The sequence below is a fragment of the Athene noctua genome, chromosome 4, assembly GCF_965140245.1.
Source record: "Athene noctua chromosome 4, bAthNoc1.hap1.1, whole genome shotgun sequence".
Classification (NCBI taxonomy): domain Eukaryota; kingdom Metazoa; phylum Chordata; class Aves; order Strigiformes; family Strigidae; genus Athene; species Athene noctua.
In genome coordinates this window covers 29609870-29628646 of record NC_134040.1, presented here as the reverse complement: position 1 = coordinate 29628646, position 18777 = coordinate 29609870, and the positions used below count along the sequence as shown (strand labels likewise).

The 18777-nt window shown below is 37.1% G+C and overlaps 1 protein-coding gene across 2 annotated transcripts in view; it reads left to right on the top strand.

The window, feature by feature from the left end:
- Positions 1–18777, top strand: part of NFXL1 (nuclear transcription factor, X-box binding like 1) — a 51712-nt gene that overhangs the window by 5742 nt on the left and 27193 nt on the right. For both annotated transcript variants that reach the window (XM_074904752.1, XM_074904751.1), the window contains exons 5-15: positions 852–1030; positions 1194–1355; positions 1439–1539; positions 2793–2907; positions 3243–3367; positions 4327–4449; positions 5178–5268; positions 8317–8437; positions 9064–9220; positions 9934–10025; positions 15710–15731. In XM_074904752.1, the coding sequence (XP_074760853.1) occupies positions 852–1030; positions 1194–1355; positions 1439–1539; positions 2793–2907; positions 3243–3367; positions 4327–4449; positions 5178–5268; positions 8317–8437; positions 9064–9220; positions 9934–10025; positions 15710–15731 (1288 nt within the window). The remainder of the gene's footprint in view (positions 1–851; positions 1031–1193; positions 1356–1438; positions 1540–2792; positions 2908–3242; positions 3368–4326; positions 4450–5177; positions 5269–8316; positions 8438–9063; positions 9221–9933; positions 10026–15709; positions 15732–18777) is intronic.

The window sequence follows — 18777 nt, the reverse complement described above, 5'->3', positions numbered from 1 at the left end:
TCACTATGGAGAAATGGATTATGGCTTGTAATGTATTATATAGGGGCAAGCTGACATGTTATTTGATAGAAATGATTACATAGGTCTTTCAAAGCCTCTATTCTTCTCTGAGGAGGACCTCCTTGTCTGTTGCCTTTTCCCAGCGTAGCCAGAAATGGGAGCTGCTTTGTTTCTCCTTCCTTGTGTTGCCTCCCTCATCCATGGCTTGCACCTGGAAGCCTTTAGGGCCTATGACACTAACAAGTTCCAGACCTATGGTGCCTGTCTACCTTTAGGAGTAATGTATTTTTAAATATCTGACACCATCAAGGATAACAAATAAAGGTGTGCATCTTATAATATCTAAGATGCTGAACTGATAGAGTCTAAAATCTTTCAGATAAAATGTTAATTATTTTGCATAGTTTTAATAGCATAGATAAATTTTGTTTTACACAGCTTATAAATTGCTACTGGTAGAAACATTGTTTTTATCTCTTTTTTTTTGATTGGTTCTCATTAAGTAGGTTGACTCTTTGTTGCATACATTCCTTTGGTATTACTTGATATAAAAATTGTTCCATATGCTTTCTACGGTGAATTTTTTTTGTATATATTCTTAGAGAAAAAAGATGGCAGTGATAAGACAATTCCATAGACATTCTAATGAATATATTGTAGAATCTGACATATAGCAAGACCTTTATTGTATATTATAAATTATATTGTTGTTAGTTACAGTAGTTGTAAAAATGTTAATTGGTAGCCTGGTAACAATCTTGGGAAACTGAAATAATAAAAATGGTTTAGATTTTTAAAAAAAATCTTAAAAAAATTGCTTTTCTTTTCACTTCCTTTTCCCCTTGTTGTAGTCCAAAATGTAGGTTTGAATACAAACGGTCTGAAACTCCCAGTAGGTATTACTGTTATTGTGGAAAAGTGGAGAATCCAGCACTGGACCCATGGCTGGTACCTCACTCCTGTGGTCAGATATGTGAGAGGGAATTCAAACCTTCTTGTGGTCATAAATGTTTGCTGCTTTGTCATCCAGGTAAATTCATTGTGTCTCTTGGATGTGTAGCCTGTATTTAGCTTTTAAACAGTTTTACTTAAATTCTGCTAACTATATTTAAAATTCTCAGATTAAAACAGATGTAGTCAAGGCTGCATTTGCTGAATGGCCATTAGCGAGATTTACTTTTTCCTTTACTTAGGGCCATGTCCACCTTGCCCAAAGATGGTCACAACAACCTGTCACTGTAAGAAAGCTAAACCAGTGCCCCGAAGGTGCAGTGCCAAGGAATGGTCATGCCACCTCCCGTGTGGACGAACATTGCTCTGTGGACAGCACACCTGTGAGAATTCCTGTCATGCAGGTAGACCTGCCTTCTTAAACCTCAGAGGAATAGTCATTTTAATTGTTAAGATATATCATTCTTTTAAAATTTCTTACATACAGGAGATTGCCAGCCTTGTCCACGAGTCAGTCAACAGCGGTGCATCTGTGGAAGACAGACAGCAGAAAGACTTTGTGCAAGTCCTCAGTGGCAGTGTGATCAGGTATTTCAAAGCTGTCTTTTTAGCTTATTTCTTGTCTTTCTGAATTTGATTACTTGGTGTATTAAGGATTGGAAAAAGTAAGAAATAATTTTATTTTTTAGGTTTTGAAAATACAATCAAAAATATAAGCAGCAGTGTTTGAAAATGGATCTACTTGGTGGTCCGGTTCATTTCTGATAGTAGTTAAAATGTCACTATTGTGGAATTGTTCTAGGGTTAAGATAGCATGAATTTGACCTTGTATATTCTGTTTTCTTGTACTTGAGGTTGAAATTTCAGCTGCTGTCTTCAAAAATAAGCATGAAACCACAGTTTAGGTATAAAAGTTTCATGCTTGTTTACTTCTAGTAACTGTAACAGAATGAAAGCTTTGTGAATCATTCTTTGAAGTGTATTTGCAGTTCATTCTTAGGACCAAGGGTATGGATTGAGAGATGATAAAAAATAACAATATTTGAAAAATTAAGTTGTGAGGGGAGATTGCACCAGAAGATACTTGGTCATTACAGTCTGAAAGGCTCTCAGCCTCTGTAAAGAATCAGTTAAAATGTGATTTATTTCAGCTAACACTATACGAAAAGGGAGTATAATATAAATAATAGTATGGCCCTGTAGATGTTGGGAACCCCAAGCTGTGCAGTATTGAATGGGCCTTTGATCCATGTACAGCATGCAGTGCAGACCCCATCTGTAGAAAGGGTTACCCCATTTTGGTCATTGAAGCTATTGTAGGATTTTATTACAAGAAAGCAACTCTGTTCATCATTTCTACTGTCAAACAGAAAGGGTGTTCAGATGAGAACTTCTTGCTGCACTTTTAGATAAAGGCAAGGACATGCAGGTGGCATAATCACTGGTACTGAGTGGGAGCTGCCTCCAGTTTACTCAGCTACAGTATGTTTATCCTGTGGCCAAGGGATATGTGCAGCACAACACAGGCCTGAAGGCCAAGCTGTAGGTGCGGCATAGCACAGGCCTGGGACTATGCAGGTTAACTGTTAATTGAACCACTCACTCCTCAGTTATACAGTGGTCTTCCAGTCAGGGTTGCTGCAGGGATGATCAGTTTTATATAGTAAACTCAGCTTAGTTAACAAAAAAAAAAAAATCTTTGTTAAGATTTGTTAACAAAATTAAGAAAAAGTTAAATTTGACCCAGGTGTCTCTCACCCCTAGTTTTTCCCCTTGGGTTGCTTTGTCTTGGTATGTAGTTCTGTTACATTGCATTCACTTGGTTTCTCTGAGTTTTCCAGGTGTGTGGAAAATGTTTGCCCTGTGGTAATCACACATGTGAACGAGTTTGTCATGCTGATCCCTGTGGAGACTGTCCTCGTTCTGGGAAAAGGTCCTGTCCATGTGAGAAATCAAGTAAGACCCTTTTTTTTTTTTTAATGAGATAAATGGAAAAAAAAAAAGTCATCCAGTCTTTGAGTCAGTACTTTAGGTTAATTCTGCAGGGCAGGGTCCGTAAAAAGTTTTTACTAACAGTGAACTGTGACAGCTTATATTCACTTTTTTGCTTAATTCTGTCAAAGCTTTGTTTAGTAGCAGGCGTTTAATTGGCAATATGCATAATTGAGTCATTCTAGAGAAGCTTTTAAAAAACTGAGAGAGAATTGGTATTTGAACTCATATTACACAGTGCATTTTTTTCTAAACATTTTGGCTTTTTTTCTAAATGCTTGCTTGTATTTTTCATCCAGAGTTTACATTGCCATGTACAGAAGATGTGCCCACCTGTGGTGATAGTTGTGACAAAGTTCTGGAATGTGGCATCCATAAATGTTCACAGCGCTGTCATCGAGGTCCCTGTGAAATATGCAGACAGGTTAGTCTTACTGTAGCAGATTCACATTTTGTCAGGGTTTTTAAACACTATATGCTTGCAACAGTGGAAGTCTCCTAAGGAAAGTGAAGTCATATCTGTGACAAAATCTATGACTTGCCGTTCATTAAAAGGAATACATTTTGTCCCTATTCCCCAACTGCCTTGACACAATTCTAAACTACTAGTTGAGCATTATGTATCTGAATTGAGTCATGGATGAGGGTCTTATTGTTTTGACTTGGTTTTGGTTTTGTTTTGGTTTTTTAATTAATTATGTCCTAAAAGATGCTCTTCTAACTTCCTTGCTGCTTTGTCTTCTTATGCTATTTCTTTATTAGTGAAATGGAAGATGCTGTAACATAATGTTATTTTACTGTTAGTAAGAAAATATTTTACTCTGCTCTAAATATCCATGGAGCTTCTATGCTCTGGCCTATAAAGCTGTTCTGTCTGCTCTCAGTTGTCTCTTCCTGAACCAGCCTTGGCTACAAAGTCTATGCTGAAAGTAGTTAGCACGTGATAGGTGGGATGAAGGTCAGATAAAACTGCTTGCCTGCTTCTTAAATGATCTGTATACATGATGGTTGAATATAGCTTACTATGTAGGGGAAGTACTTTTTTTGTATTAATTTGTTTTGCATTTATGCTTGACATCTTGCACTACACACTTGAGTGGTTCCCTTGAAGTGGCTTCCCTCTTGGTGAGACCAAGGCTACAGTGAGGTGCCATCTGGAGCACAGTGTTTGCAATACCGACACGAAGGCCCCAAGTAGTTATTGCACAGATAGTTAATCTGCTCACAGCATGTGATATGCTTCCTGTTGTGATAGAGCATTGTAATGTTACTCTCCCATGAACTTTTCTTTACAGCTAGTAGTAGAACATTTTATTTTTCACTTTAAAAAAAAAATTAAAAAAATTAAAAATATTCTGTTATTTTCCCTATCTTACTGCCCAGGAAGTTGAAAAACAGTGTCGCTGTGGAAAGCACACTAAACGCATGCCATGTCATAAGCCATATCTGTGTGAAACAAAGTGTACTAAAATTCGTGATTGCCAAAAGCACCAATGTAGGAGAAAGGTAAGTGCCCAGAGATGGTCTTTCTCAAGTGTATTGTTTAGATAACTTTTTAAAAATTTATATATATATAAATCACACCACTTCATTGTTCTGCTTTGTGTTATTGTATAGAAGGAGAAGTTTTCTTCAGTGTCATTCAAATTAGTTTGCAGTGTACCAGAATTCTCTGAAGAGCATGTCACCTAGAAAAACTTGGTGGCCTTAAAAACTGGGAGGGGGGTTTAACAGCTTTCCAGTGCCAGAAGGCAGTTTTGCTTTTAGATACTTCAGTAGTTACTGATGCTTTATGTCTTAAAAAAAAAAAAAAAGGTGATTAGCAACATTTTTGTGCCAGGGACAATATAGTATGAAAGTGGAAGAAATTGCATAGTAGTGGGGCAAACTGCTGGACATCCTACATGTAATCTTCTGCAATTATTTCAGATTAAAATATTGTAAGAATTTGAACTTTTAAAATGTTCTTATGCTTTTTGGAAGACCTCTGCTTTTTTAGTGTGTTGAAATAGTACTTTCAAATGTGTGTTTCCTTGTTATTTTATAATTTGAATTTTTTAAAACAACTTTACAGATGGCCTCCTTTCTATACCTGGCATGAATTTGAGAAAATTTGACTAAACTGCATGCAAATTTTTTAAAGTAGTATTGAAAAATGAGATAGTAGAAGAGGGTAAATTTATACCAGAAATGTCTATGTTTTCAGTTCTATAGCATGTATGTTTTTTTAATAGTGCTGTTCTGGAAACTGTCCACCTTGTGATCAAGTCTGTGGGCGGACTCTAGGCTGCAGAAATCACAAATGTCCTTCAGGCTGCCATAGAGGTAAGAATAGGTGAAGGATCCCCATAGTGAAAATTGTTTATCTTTGCCAAACTTCATGCTTGCATGAGTCTGTGTGGTGCTTAGTGAATTCTCAAGCTTGTTGCATGTGGGCTTTTTGTGGGGGCAGTGTGTTTGAAAGGTTTTTAGTGCTGGTTAGAGCTTAAGGATTTACATAATGACAACCTGAGTTTTTTAGCTGGTAGTTTTGCTTAGCATTGTTCCTCTGAAAATGCTCTGTTCCCTTTCCAGGTGCTTAAATAAAAATCCATAGCTTGACTATTTTTTTCCCAAATAATTCGTTCACTGAATAGGCATAACAAAGTCCAGCTACATACAGAAATTACTGTGCTGGTTGAGTCTGGATGGTTTTTAAAAATCATAGAATACAACATGTGATACAAGTGGGTTAAAATAAATGAAAAAAAAAAGTTGGTGGAATTTGAATGTTTTGGTATCTTACTAGTAAAAGAGAAAATAAGAACTTGTTACTGACTATGTGAAGGATAACAAAAAAGTTTTCTTCTGCATCTAATGACCTTGGTTAAAAAGGTGCTGGAAATGGCCAAGATTACCTGACAGTTTTTATCCTGCCCAATTGCTTTGACATTTGCTTTGTAGGGGATTAAACTGGAATGACTGAGAAAGTGTCTGCCCTCTCAGCAATTTTCTCCACAGAAGCTGCTGCCCTGCTGAAACAGCAGCTGAGTAGCCTATGTAATTTCCCTTAGTATTCCGGACTATAAATTGCAACAACTCAAGAAATAATTCACAACTTGTTCAGGCAGTCTTGCTTTTGAGGCAGTGATTCTTAAGAGGACAGGACGGGTAAATGCGGTAGTTGTCCCAGTTAAACTGCTGTTTCATCCATCACCACAAACTAGTAGTTTGTGTTTTCTATGTTAACTATGCTTCTTCTTCCCTTTCCTTTCTTCTCCCTCCCTCATATCCTTCCAAAATCCTGAAAATATTTTTTGTTGTTGTTTGGGGTTTTTTTTGTTTTTTTTTTTTTTGAGGGGGGTGTGGTGTGGTGTGTGTTTCTTGTGTACTATCAGAACACCACTGGTAACATCGTTTTTCTGCATTAGTTTGATAGCTAAATCATAGAATAAAATTCTGGTTTGAAAACTAAGGAACTAGTGCTGCATTATAGGATAAACTTTTATATTGAATAGCTGTTTATATTTGATTCTGCTTGCATCTTACAGCCTGACTAAAAGTGACGGTGATTTCTACTAACAGCTTTATAAAAATAATAAAGCAGTGCCTGTAAGAAAATAAAAGTGAATTTTGTAAATATCAAATATATACTCTTTAAAGTGTAATTTATCAAAACAGTACAACTGTCAATATTTAACTCTTACCAAAAGTTGCATCTGAGGCAGCTAATAACTGTGATATCAGATACGTTTAGAAAATAACTTGTATGCTTTAGCAAATTACAAGCTAGTACAATTTGTAATAGCTTGACAGAATGACAATATTCGTAATAAAGACAATTATTTTGATTTCAGAGTATTTAGATTCATGTGTTTCTCCTTTGTGAGAGACGAGATCTAAGTCACTTGTCCCCCTCGTCTGAGCGGGACGTGACATCCTTGTACACCAGTATTTTAATAGCTGCTGAAAGTTATGATTGATTATTTTATCTTTCCTATGTAATATCAGGTCAGGTTAATTTTGCAATGAGGTGCCAGATCTCAGTGACCACTGGTTTTAAAGGAAGTAGTAGTATGTCTTCTAGAAAGTAACTTGTCAGATCAGGTAGCTGATCTCAGAATTATTAGAGGTTGCTGATAATAAGCACCTGGTCTTTAGCAGGGGTCCCTGAATAAAGGTAACTTAATCTATTGATTTTTTTGCATCTTTTTTTTTTAAGTATTTAAGCATACTTGCTGAGATTTAGAATGTGTTGCCAGGGCATATGGATGTTTTGTTTCCTACTGTAGTACATTTTAACGCTTGATTTGAGAACAGTGTGCTCTCACAATAACTTCAGGCTTATGTGCGATCTCTGCCCCTTCATCTTTTTGAGAACATAGGTGTCTTTGTTAATAGAATATTTAAGTAAATTGTACACGTAAGGCACTCCAGACAGCATAGCTTTAGACTTTCAGTTTATTTTCTGAAGTAGCTGTTTATGTGTGCTGATAATGTAATTTAATTAATTTTGCAGTATAAAGACTGTATACTTCCATCCTTTTTTCTTCAGCAGCCTTTTGTCACTGAGAGATCTGCTTCTTGAAGTGTTGCTTCTCAGACCCTGTGAACATGTCAGAACTGCTTAAAAAGTTGTGCTGTCGATAATGCTTTTAAAGCACTGCTTTCTTTAAAGGTTCAGAATGCAACATGATTAATAAGCCAATGTCTAAATTTGGTGGTGTGGTTTTTTTTTTTTCAGAAGCTACATATTACTGTTAATTACTCTAATAAAACTTAGCAGTTAGCACTTGATGAAGAAATAGTGTGGGAGAGCTATAAATTAAAACAGATATTTTACAGTTCTCTTAAAAATATATCAGGTTAGTAGCATGAGTCACTTTATAAAGGCGGAGGATCTTTTCATAAAAACATTAATTATGCATAGGTTGAACATCTCTTTAATATCATACAAAAACTGTAAAAATTTATGGTACCAGTTTTTCAATGTCTTCTTTTATCTTTTGAATATAGATGAAAGATGACATGTCTTCATATGTATTCAAGACTGAAATATAAATAACAAATATTTAAATGTTGTGTGATCCAAATGACTGGGCATTAATAATGCTGACTTTTTTTTTAAATGTGAGAGAGGGATTGTTTCTAACTTGATACCAGTTAACTACTTTAGAATAATCAAGATTATTATGACTGTTCTTTAAGAATGGTGAATTCTTTTTTCCAGGAGGGATTTGAAACCAAGTAGAAATAAATTAACAGCCATCTGTTATTTAGGTCAAACTGAATAGGACAACTATACCACGTGCATATTCAGAGTTACATTAGTTGCCACTTTTTATAGTCAGTACCTTATTCAGATTATCATATTGTTGATGTATTTATTTTTAGGTAGTTGTAATCCATGTCCAGAGACTGTAGATGTGAAATGCAATTGTGGAAAAACTGTCATTAAAGTGCCCTGTGGCAGAGAGCGCACCATCAAACCTCCCAAATGCAAACAGCTCTGCAGGTCAGTATAGAAAGTGTGTGTGTTTCTGTTTCTTAAGTGGAGTTTAAGGTGTCCTTAAAGTAGTAAAATATAACTTAAAAAGGCAAAAATTATTCCTTTAATATGATTACAGATATTAGTTCTCCGTCTTCTGTATTCTTGATTATGCAGATGGAAATTAGCAATAATACCTCCTATCAGACACCTCTTTGATGCTGTGGTTTCATGAGCAGTTTGCTGCTGTCAAAGGGAGGTTCTGTCCCACCAAGCATTTCTAATTCTGTAGTCCCACTGACTTCAAGTCATCTCTGGTACATTTTAAAGTACCTCCATGAGGACGTTTACCTAGAAAACTTGACCAGCAAAAGGAAAAAGGAGAATATTTGCTGCTGGGGTGTAGCAAGATTATTTAGTGCAGAATAGAATTAAGATTGAAATAGCTGTTTGAATATGGAAACCCAGCTTTGATTTAGAACTCCTATATAATTTTACTGTAATATTAACCACTGCTGTAGGTGAGAAGCAAATTAATTTAAAAATAAATACCTTGTTCATCTCAATTCTTTGTATTTTGAGCATAATCATCTAGTGACTGTAACTTCATATTTCTTGCTGTTATATTGATTCATTCTTGGATTTTACTTCAGTCGACCACCTACCTGTCACCACTCTACCCAGGAGAAACACTATTGTCACTTTGGTCGATGTCCTCCGTGTCGTCAGTCCTGCCAGAAGACATTAACTTGTGGTCATTTGTGCCCTGTTTCCTGCCATGATGAAGCACTTGTGAAGCAAACTGGCTTAGTAAGTAAATAACGAGAAACAGTGTCATTTGTGTTCTGAAGAATGAGCAACACTTGTTTGACCTTAATCTTATGTTGGAGGCTTTTGGAGTCCATGAGCACAGAGATACACATGCTGCTCAACCGAGAAATGAAGTGGTTTTAGATCCTAGATCTGTATCTGATTAATTTTTTAATATATGTAGATCTAGAAGTGATTATTTTATAATAAATATATAATTGAATGTCTGTTTTCAGCAGTTATAATTACTCAAGAAATAAGATTTTTGTTAGACTTGTCTTACAAATGTTTAATTTCAAATGTAAGCAATTACTTTTAACAAGAGCAAAAATAAATTTTAACTCTATTTACTAAACCATCAATTTGCACAAGTTAGAAGTGAGAAATTGGCATCTTTAAACATGGTGCATGTACTGCATGATGATAACTTGTTTAGTAATTTTTATATTTTTACATCTATTAAATGCTTAGAATTGTTCTGCTTGGGGTTTTTTGGGGTTGGTTTCATACTTGATTTCTAACAGTAGGGCCATAGGCCTTCATTTTCCTATCCTTAACCATGCTAAGGATGAAATTGTAATTTTTTGTGTGTAGGGGGTGTTAAAAGTGGATTTGTTAGAACTGGGATCTGTTTAGATGATATGTTTGTTTATGGTCAAGCAGATAGTTCCAGCTGTGTTTTGTATTAAACTAACATGGTCTTTTGCTGTCAGCATCAGTCTGCAGGTCCTTGGGAACAGCCATCTGAGCCCGCTTTTATTCAAACTGCATTGCCATGCCCTCCCTGTGAAGTTCCTGTAGCAGTGTAAGTATTAAAAAAACAAGTTAAAAGAAGTTTTTGTGTGGAAAGAGATTTTTTTCTTCTTATACTGTTGTAGAGATGGACATGAAAATAACCATATTTTTCTTTTCAGATGCAAAGAGCTTATGTAAACACTATTCTCATAAAACTGGGAGATTTGGTAGTTGTTTGTTAGACATTTTTGTAGTGTGTGCTCATTGTTTGAAAGAGCTGACAGTGTTAGTAAGGATTGGTTGTTTCTAATACATGTGCATAATGCTACCTTAATAGAAAACCATGAAAATTGCAAAGGCAGCTATTGTAATTCAATGGTCTTAAGAAACTGTGGAAAAAGTTGTATGTTACTATCTTGTTTGGTTTATGGGGCTGTAGTTTTCTGTGTAATGTATTGCTATTTTGTTTCTTAGTTGTTCAGTTGTTATATGCTAATGAATGGCAGGTGGATACCGTTTGTCCCATCTGCATGTCTCCTTTCTATTTATGACTTGTCCAGAAGGTTCTGCTTCTTGAGTAGAGCCCAATCAACTCTTTCAGTGATGATGCTGAGGATATATGGGAAGAATGATGATGACGACTTTTTTTCACCATTCTCTTTCTGTTTACACTGTGGAATAAGGACTCGGAATTCAACATTTATCTGAAGAAGGAAATACTGGGTTTTTTAGTTTGTGGTTGTGTTGTAGTCTCTTACAGTTTTAAACTCTGCATACTTCGCAGGCATTAGTGCCTATTTGTTTCGTAAATATCCCTCCTTAATAAGGGAATATTATGTCCTCATTTTATGAAGTGAGAAGTAGACAAAGAAAGATGATCAAAAATATTCATATAACTACCTACATAGATATGTGTAGAACTTAATTTCTCAAGGACTCTATTATGATAGGTTGTACTTCTGTTCAGAACTATAACTGCTCTGTACTTCTGATACTTGGGCTCGAAGTTCAAAGCTAAACTCTCAAAAGATGAAAAATGTGTCGTTATCAACAGTCTGGTTTCAGTGTTTGGGTAGATGCCTCTAGAAACCGTCTTGTATAGGTATTCAGCAGAGGCCGTTGTATAACGTTGTGCATTACATAGGGAACATCTAGTTCCTCTGAATTCCAACCTTAAAAATCACCTCCTTCATTCTGAAGACTCCTCCCCAGAGGAGGTAAGTCTGCTAAGTGAGAAGGAATCCATACTGGAAGTTGTACTTAATTTTCTAACTAGAGGAAGCATTGTTACATTTTATAGTGCTTGGGGCGCATAAAGGTTCTATTAGCATTAGATCACATTAATTCTGGAATACCCTCTCTCTTGATTGATCTTTGCAACTGTAATATTTTTTTATTTTTTTATCTTTTTTTTTTTTTAATGGAAGTGGTATGAGGCAAGTTTTGTGAATTAACAGAACAATAATAGTAAACAAAGCCATAAAGTAATGTGTTGCTGCAGAGTGAGATATCTGATACCTTAGATTGTTAGCAGGGCTTTTAGAATCATTGCTAGAATAGTGGTGTATGAATGAATCATAGAATGGTTTGAGTTAGAAGGGACCTTAAAGATCATCTGGTTCCAACCCCCCTGCCATGAGCAGAGACACCCTCCACTAGACCAGGTTGCTCAAAGCCCCGTCCAACCTGGCCTTGAACACTGCCAGGGAGGGGACAGCCACAGCTTCTCTGGGCAACCTGTTCCACTGTCTCACCACCCTCACAGTAAAGAATGTCTTCCTAATATCTAATCTATATCTATCCTCTTTCAGTTTAAAACCACTACCCCCCCATTGCTGCCCTCCTTCATAAGGAGTCCCTCCCCACCTTTCCTTTAAGTACTGGAAGGCCTCTGTAAGGTCTCCCTGGAGCCTTCTCTTTTCCAGGCTGAACAACACCAGCTCTCTCAGCCTGTCCTCATAAGGGAGGTGCTCCAGCCCCTAATCGTCTTTGTGGCCTCCTCTGGAGCCACTCGAGCAGGTCCATGTCCTTCTTACATTGGGAGCCCCAGAGCTGGACACAGTGCTGCAGGTGGGGTCTCACGAGAGCAGAGTAGAGGGCGGAGAATCACCTCTTTCAGCCTGCTGGTCACACTTGTCTTCATGCAGCCCAGAATAAGGTTGGCTTTCTGGGCTGCAAGTGCACATTGCTGGCTTTATCAGTTTTCTATCCACTAATAACCCCAAATCCTTCTCCTTAGGGCTGTTCTCAATACACTCATTGCCCAGCCTGTATTTGTGCTTGGGATTGCCCTGACCCATGGGCAGGACCTTGCACTCAGCCTTGTGGAACTTCATGAGGTTCACACAGGCCCACCTCTCCAGCCTGTTCAGGTCCCTCTGGATGACATCCCTTCCCTCCAGCATGTCAACCACACCACACAGGTTGGTGTTATCAGCAAGCTTGCTGAGGGTGCACTCAATCCCACTGTCCATGTCACCAACAGAGATGTTAAACAGCCCTCGTCCCAACACCAGCCCCTGAGGAACACCACTCGTCACTGCTCTCCACTTGGACATCGATCTGTTGACTGCGACTCTTTGAGTGTGACCATCCAGCCAACTCCTTGTCCACTGAGTGGTCCATCTGTCAAACCCATGTTGTTCCAATTTACAGACAAGGATGTTGTGTGGCGCAGTGTCAAATACTTTGCACAAGTCCAGGTAGATGATCTCAGTTGCTTTTCTTTTAGCCACCAGCGTTGTAACCCCATCACAGAAGGCCACCAAATTCATCAGGCACGATTTGCCCTTAGTGAAGCCATGTTGGCTGTCACCAATCACCTCCTTATTTTCCATGTCCCCTAGCATAGTTTCCAGGAGGATCCACTCCATGATCTTGCAGAGCATGGAGGTGATACTGGCTGGCCTGTATCTAGCCTGTATCTGTTCCCTGGGTCTTAATTTTTTTCCTTTTTAAAAATGGGGGTTATGTTTCCCCTTTTCCAGTGAGTGAGAACTTCACTGGACTGCCATGACTTCTCAAGTATGATGGATAGTGGCTTAACCACTTCATTTGACATTTTTCTCAGGACCCATGCATGCATCTCATCAGGTTCAGTGGACTTGTGCACCTTCAGGTTCCTTAAATGGTCTCAAACCTGATCTTCCCCTACAGTGGGCAGTTCTTTCTCCCCATCCCTGCCTTTACCTTCTTCATCTTGGATGGTGTAGCTGAAGCCCTTGCTAGTGAAGATTGAGGCAAAACAGTCTTTGAGTTCTTAGCCTTCTCCATATCCCAGGTAACCAGGTCTCCCGTTTCCTTCCAGAGCGGGCCCACGTTTTCCCTAGTCTTCCTTTTATCACTGATGTACCCACAGAAGCTTTTCTTGTAGCCATTGATGTCCCTGGCCAGATTTAATTCTAACAGGGCTTTGGCTTTCCTAACCTGATCCCTGACTACTCGCAACAGTTTCTCTGTATCCCTCCCAGGCTGTCTGTCCTGTAGGCTCTCTTTTGATGTTTCAGTTGTCCAGGAGCCTCCTTGTGTTCTTACCTGACTTCCTTTTTGTTGCGATGCATCACTCCTGAGCTTGGAGGAGGTGATCTCTGAATACGAAACAGCTTTCTTGGGCCCCGGTTCCCTCCAGGGCTTTATCCCATGGTACTCTGCCAAGCAGATCCCTGAAGAAGCCAAAGTCTGCTCTCCTGAATTCCAAGGTAGTGAGCTTACTGTGCACCCTCCTTGCTGCTCTCTAGGATCTTGAACTCCACCATTTCATGGTCACTGAAGCCAAGGCTGCCCTTGAACATCACACTCCACACGAGCCTCTCCTTGTTGCTGAAAACAATTTGATAATGGAGAATGGTTTACGTAATCCTATTCCGTATGGATGGATGTTAGTGGGGATTCTGTCCTTCACTGCTGAGGTTTTGCAATGCTTTTTGTTGTTTTTTTCTGATAATTTGGTATCTCTGAACATGAGCAGTCAGATTTGTAATGGAATGTATTCAGTATCTGTTTCTGTAAATAGTTAAGAGGGAGTTTCTGGAAAATTACTTGCTCTGTTAGTTTCATAGAACCATGGAGGCTGGAAGGTACCTTGGGGTGGGGTCTTCTAGTCCAGCCTTCTGCTAAAAGCAGATCAACACTGAATTCAGATCAATTTGCTCCAGCTTTTTCCAGCTGGACCTTTAAAACCCCCAAGTATGTTGATTCTGCAGCCTCTCTGGCCAACCTCTTTCAGTGCTTGATTATACTGATTTTTAAAATTTTTTTCTTTCTCTGCTGTGTATCCAGTCAGAACCTTTTTTAAAGATATGATTGCTGTCTCCTGCCTTTCTGCTATGAACCTCAGTAAGGAGCCTGGCTTCATCTTCTCCGTAACTTCCCCATAATGCTGAAAGACTACTATTATATCCCCAGCCAGCAGTGATGCTGGAATTTAGTCAGTCCCAGATGCAGGACTTTCTTTGTCTCTGTATTTCTGTAATTACCTGTCAGCCTGTTCTTACAATCTGTCTAGATCCTTCTGAATGGTATCCCTGCCCTTGAATGTATTGACTGCACTGACCTTCAGCGTTGACTGCAGAACTGATGCATTTTCTTCTCTTCCAAGTTACCAGGGGAAAAAAGAAATTAAACAAGACTGAAGAATTCCATCTGTAATTGGTGACTAAGTAGAATACAAACAACTAGCCACTACCCTTTGAGCCCAGTGAACCTGCCAGGTTTTCATGCATCTAGTAGTTCATCTGGCACCATGACATCTCAGCTTGAATGCAAGGTTGCCGTGGGGAACCTCTTATGCACAGATTTAGTAGTTATGTGTTAGAAGGCAGTCAGGCTGGTTAAGCAGTTTCCCCTTGCAGTGGAACACAGCATGCTACAGTGGAATGTAGAAGTCCTAGAAGCCAAGTTAACTGGTTACAGGAAGATTATTATGGATATAAGATAATTGAGCTGTGTGGAGTGAAGAATAGGCTCATGTGCTACATCTGCTTCTTACTATACTAGGTGAAAAACTGATTGCTCGTGTTAATATCCTTCTGTCCTAAAGACCACCTGTAGCTATTGGTAGTTGCTTTGAGTTAGAGAAGTTATCAGAGATACTTAATATGCTTCTAGAAATTTTTAGGAACTGATTTCCAAGTATTTTGAATGTTAAAGTTGTTTTTATTCTGCATTATAAGGTTTCAATAGAGAAATCAAATTAACACTTGGGAAGGAGATGACAGATATGAAACTAGAGGTAAAATGAAAAAGAAAATTTTCAGTATAAATTGAGCAAAAGATTGATTCAATTTTTAGGAGATCAGTGTTTGAATGAGTCACTATTTAATACTTTCACAGTTCTGATCAGTGTGCAGTTTTTCTTTCCTAGGAATGGTAGACCATTCTAAAAAGGAAGGATTGTAAACGTAAGAGTAGACTAGATCTCTGAAATAACTGAAAAATATGAAGTGATATATTAGTAGAGCCAAAGGAGAATATATTTGGAAGCAATTCAGGTAATTTTCTAAAATAAAGATTATTAATATATACAACTATAATCTGTACATGAAACACTGGTTTTGGGATTGTCATCATAAAATACAACAATCCAAACAACTGTTGAAAAAGATGGCATTGATCTGCATATATAGATAATTTTCTCTTAGTTTGCACTTTTTAAAAAAATAGATTGCATGATTTTTGTGTGAAAAGCACTGTCACTGTTAAGTCTATTAAAGAAATACATGTTTTCTAAACCTCTGATTTTTCTCTCTTTAACAGGGAGTGTCTTGGACAGCATGAGGTGAGTCATGGAAACTGTCTTTTAAAGTAGGATATGAAGTATATCTCACTTTGTCAGTCTGAGAAGAAAGTATTAAAGAGGAATATTATATGGCTTTTTTATATTTTAAAACTGATGAAGTACCTTACCATAAGAGCTTACATATCAGAAGGTATTTTAGTTCCTTCTTGCATATATAACTACTTGAATTTTTCAAATTCTTGGATATGTTTATGAAGCTATTTATGTATTCTTGCAGTTGTTAGTATTTAAATTTTGGGGGGATTTGTGTGTGTCTTTTTGCATTATATACTTCTGGTTATTTTTTCTTTCCTCATTCTATAGTTATTTTTCTCTTTCTGTCACACACTGTTCTCCTAGAAACTGCTGTGTTTCTTTTAAAAGGATAAGGAACATACTGTCATACAGGAAAATTCTTGTGTGACTTGGATCTAAGCATGCATGGATGAAATCAGTCAATACAGTGAAACTTCTTTAGGGTTACTCATTAGCTTGTCTTTTGGTGTGTAGCCTTCCCCAGTTTTAGTTGAAGTCATTGTCTGTTTTGGCTTACATGAGAAGAAAATCTAATTGACACTTGAAGCTAAGCAAATATCATCATTATTCATAGTAATTTCTGGAAGTCATGAAATTGAAGGTCAAGTTGTGTTTCGCAATTTTATAAGATGATTGCTAAACTAATCTTTAATAAAAAACCTACTGCTGTCATAGCTTTGTCTACTAGTAAATCTGGCATAAATACACTACAAAAGTGCAGCTAACAATATTATAACAAACCTAGTTTCATTTTAAGCTAGTAAAAAAATATAGAAAACAGTGAACACTTAAAAGTATTTAAATACACCCCCCCTTTTTTTTTCTTTCACCTTCTTTAATAATCTTTTGCTTTGTGTTGTAATGGTGGCTTGATTATGTGGTGACAACATCTACAAATATTGTTAACAAAGTTTATATATGCGCAGTCTGTTTGTGCAGCACATTTATTAATCCAGCCAAGCTGTGAATACAGCTTCCATAGAGCTACTTTGCAGCTAGTTGGTTGCTAAAGAAAAAAGTGTGAAAATGGATGAAAAGAACAAATGTGCCTATTTGCTGTTGAAACAGCTGGGTTTTGTTTTTGTTTTCCACAGTAAAACTTGCAGGTATATCAGCCAACGTTTTATCCAGTCAGTGACATTTTTTGTGATATGACATATTGAATCTCACCATAACTTCCATGAATTTATGTATAAACAAAATATATGGTCAATTGACCCAATATATAACTTGCTCTAGACAATGTTTTTGGTTTTGGTACCGTTCAGATGTATGTGGTTGTGAAGCTTATGTCCCTCCCCATAACAGAGACAGTATGGCTCTTCTTATTAGAGAAAATGGCTCGGATTACTACATATTTATAAATACTTTTTTTCAGAATATTCTTAGCACAATCAGCCAATGGCTTTGGGTCTTTTTTTTTTTTTTTTTTTTAATGGGTTAGTATAGAAAATAAGGAAGAATTCCAGCGAGTCTATATCTTCAATTATATAGATTTACTGATGTTACGATATTCTAGTTTAAACATTCTTCTCTCAGCCAGCAGAGTGCAGTGTTTCCTTCCTGCTCAAGTTTAGCAGTTCTGGCGTGGAATGAAGTGTCCTGATCTTTGAGATTTTGATAGCAGCCAAGGAAAAGAATGATTTGTTAATGTTTGTGTCAGTGGGTGTTTACAGTGTATTTTATGTGCATTGTAGATTTCTATGTTGTTCTGAGGTCTCTAAAAAGAAAAAACCAAAACATGTAATATCTGTTCAGTGTTTTACAGCCACATTGGCACTTAACAAGTAATCTTACTGCAAACTACTTTTTTGTTAACAAGAGAAAACACTTCTATGTATTTATGAACACTACCCTCCTATACTAGTTTCCAGCCCCTGAGGGGATTTTCACTGAGAACTGCGAATTTTTCACAAGTGCTGAAAGCAGCAATTTTGTCAGGCAAACTTTTGCTGTGAAGAGGGGCTCATTGCTGTACTATGTTGTTACTAATGTTGGACTGTTTTTATACCTCCTGTAGTGGAGGAGGTATAAAAGAAACAAACTAGGAAGGAAACAAGTTATAAAGTAATGTATTGTACTGGGATGCCTGCAGACAATGAGTAGAAGAGAGAATGCAAGCAAACCGCTGGAGCTGTATAATAAGCAGATCTACAGGCTTTACACTTGAACAGTAATTTTAATTTGTGTGCGTATTGGAGTTGGTTGTTCTGTTGGGATTTTTTTTTAATTTCACTTCGGCACTTTAAAGGGATTGATTCAATTCAAGGTCTTACATGTCTTTGGGTATCTTGAACAAGCAATTTATCACTTGAAACAACAGACTTAAAACTACTTTTCAGATTATATGTATAAAATTTGGGTTCAGTGAAAGTATGATTCTGCATGGTGTTTAAACTAAGCAAGGATTTTTTTTTAGCTACAGTATGCAACTTTCTTTTAAATAATTGTACTGTGTAAGTTTTGGATGCTTTTACATATATTTAGAAGAAATTAATAACTTCATATTTTAATTTATATGTGCTTAAAAGTAGCTCTCAATTTTGTTCCAGGTTGTAGGTCAGAAAAGTCACATATCATCAACAGTTGCTGCCACTCCAAAATGAAAACTTGATGCTTGATTTTGAACAGCTATAAGCATTGGCATTTCATAGCAGTAGCATACATGTGCTCTTTTAAAATCAAAGTATGAAAGCTAATGTTCAAAATCTGGTTTAATGGGAAAACATTAATTAAAGACTATACAAGGTAAATGAGGACCAGCAAGGATATCTTACCTGGATATGATGTTAATTTATCTGCTGCATTTAATTTTCTTGTAGTTGCTTTATTTCATTAGATGTTCTAAGGGAAGGGAAACATTCTGGTTTTGTTTCTCTGAGTATTTTGAGTATTCTGTAATATCAGTCTTGCTGTTCTTGGGCAGATAGAACTTTCTTCTTGTTTGTTTTTTTTGGTAGGAATTTAATGCTATATTTTATTATTCTAAGGTTTTTCTTAGTTGTGGTTC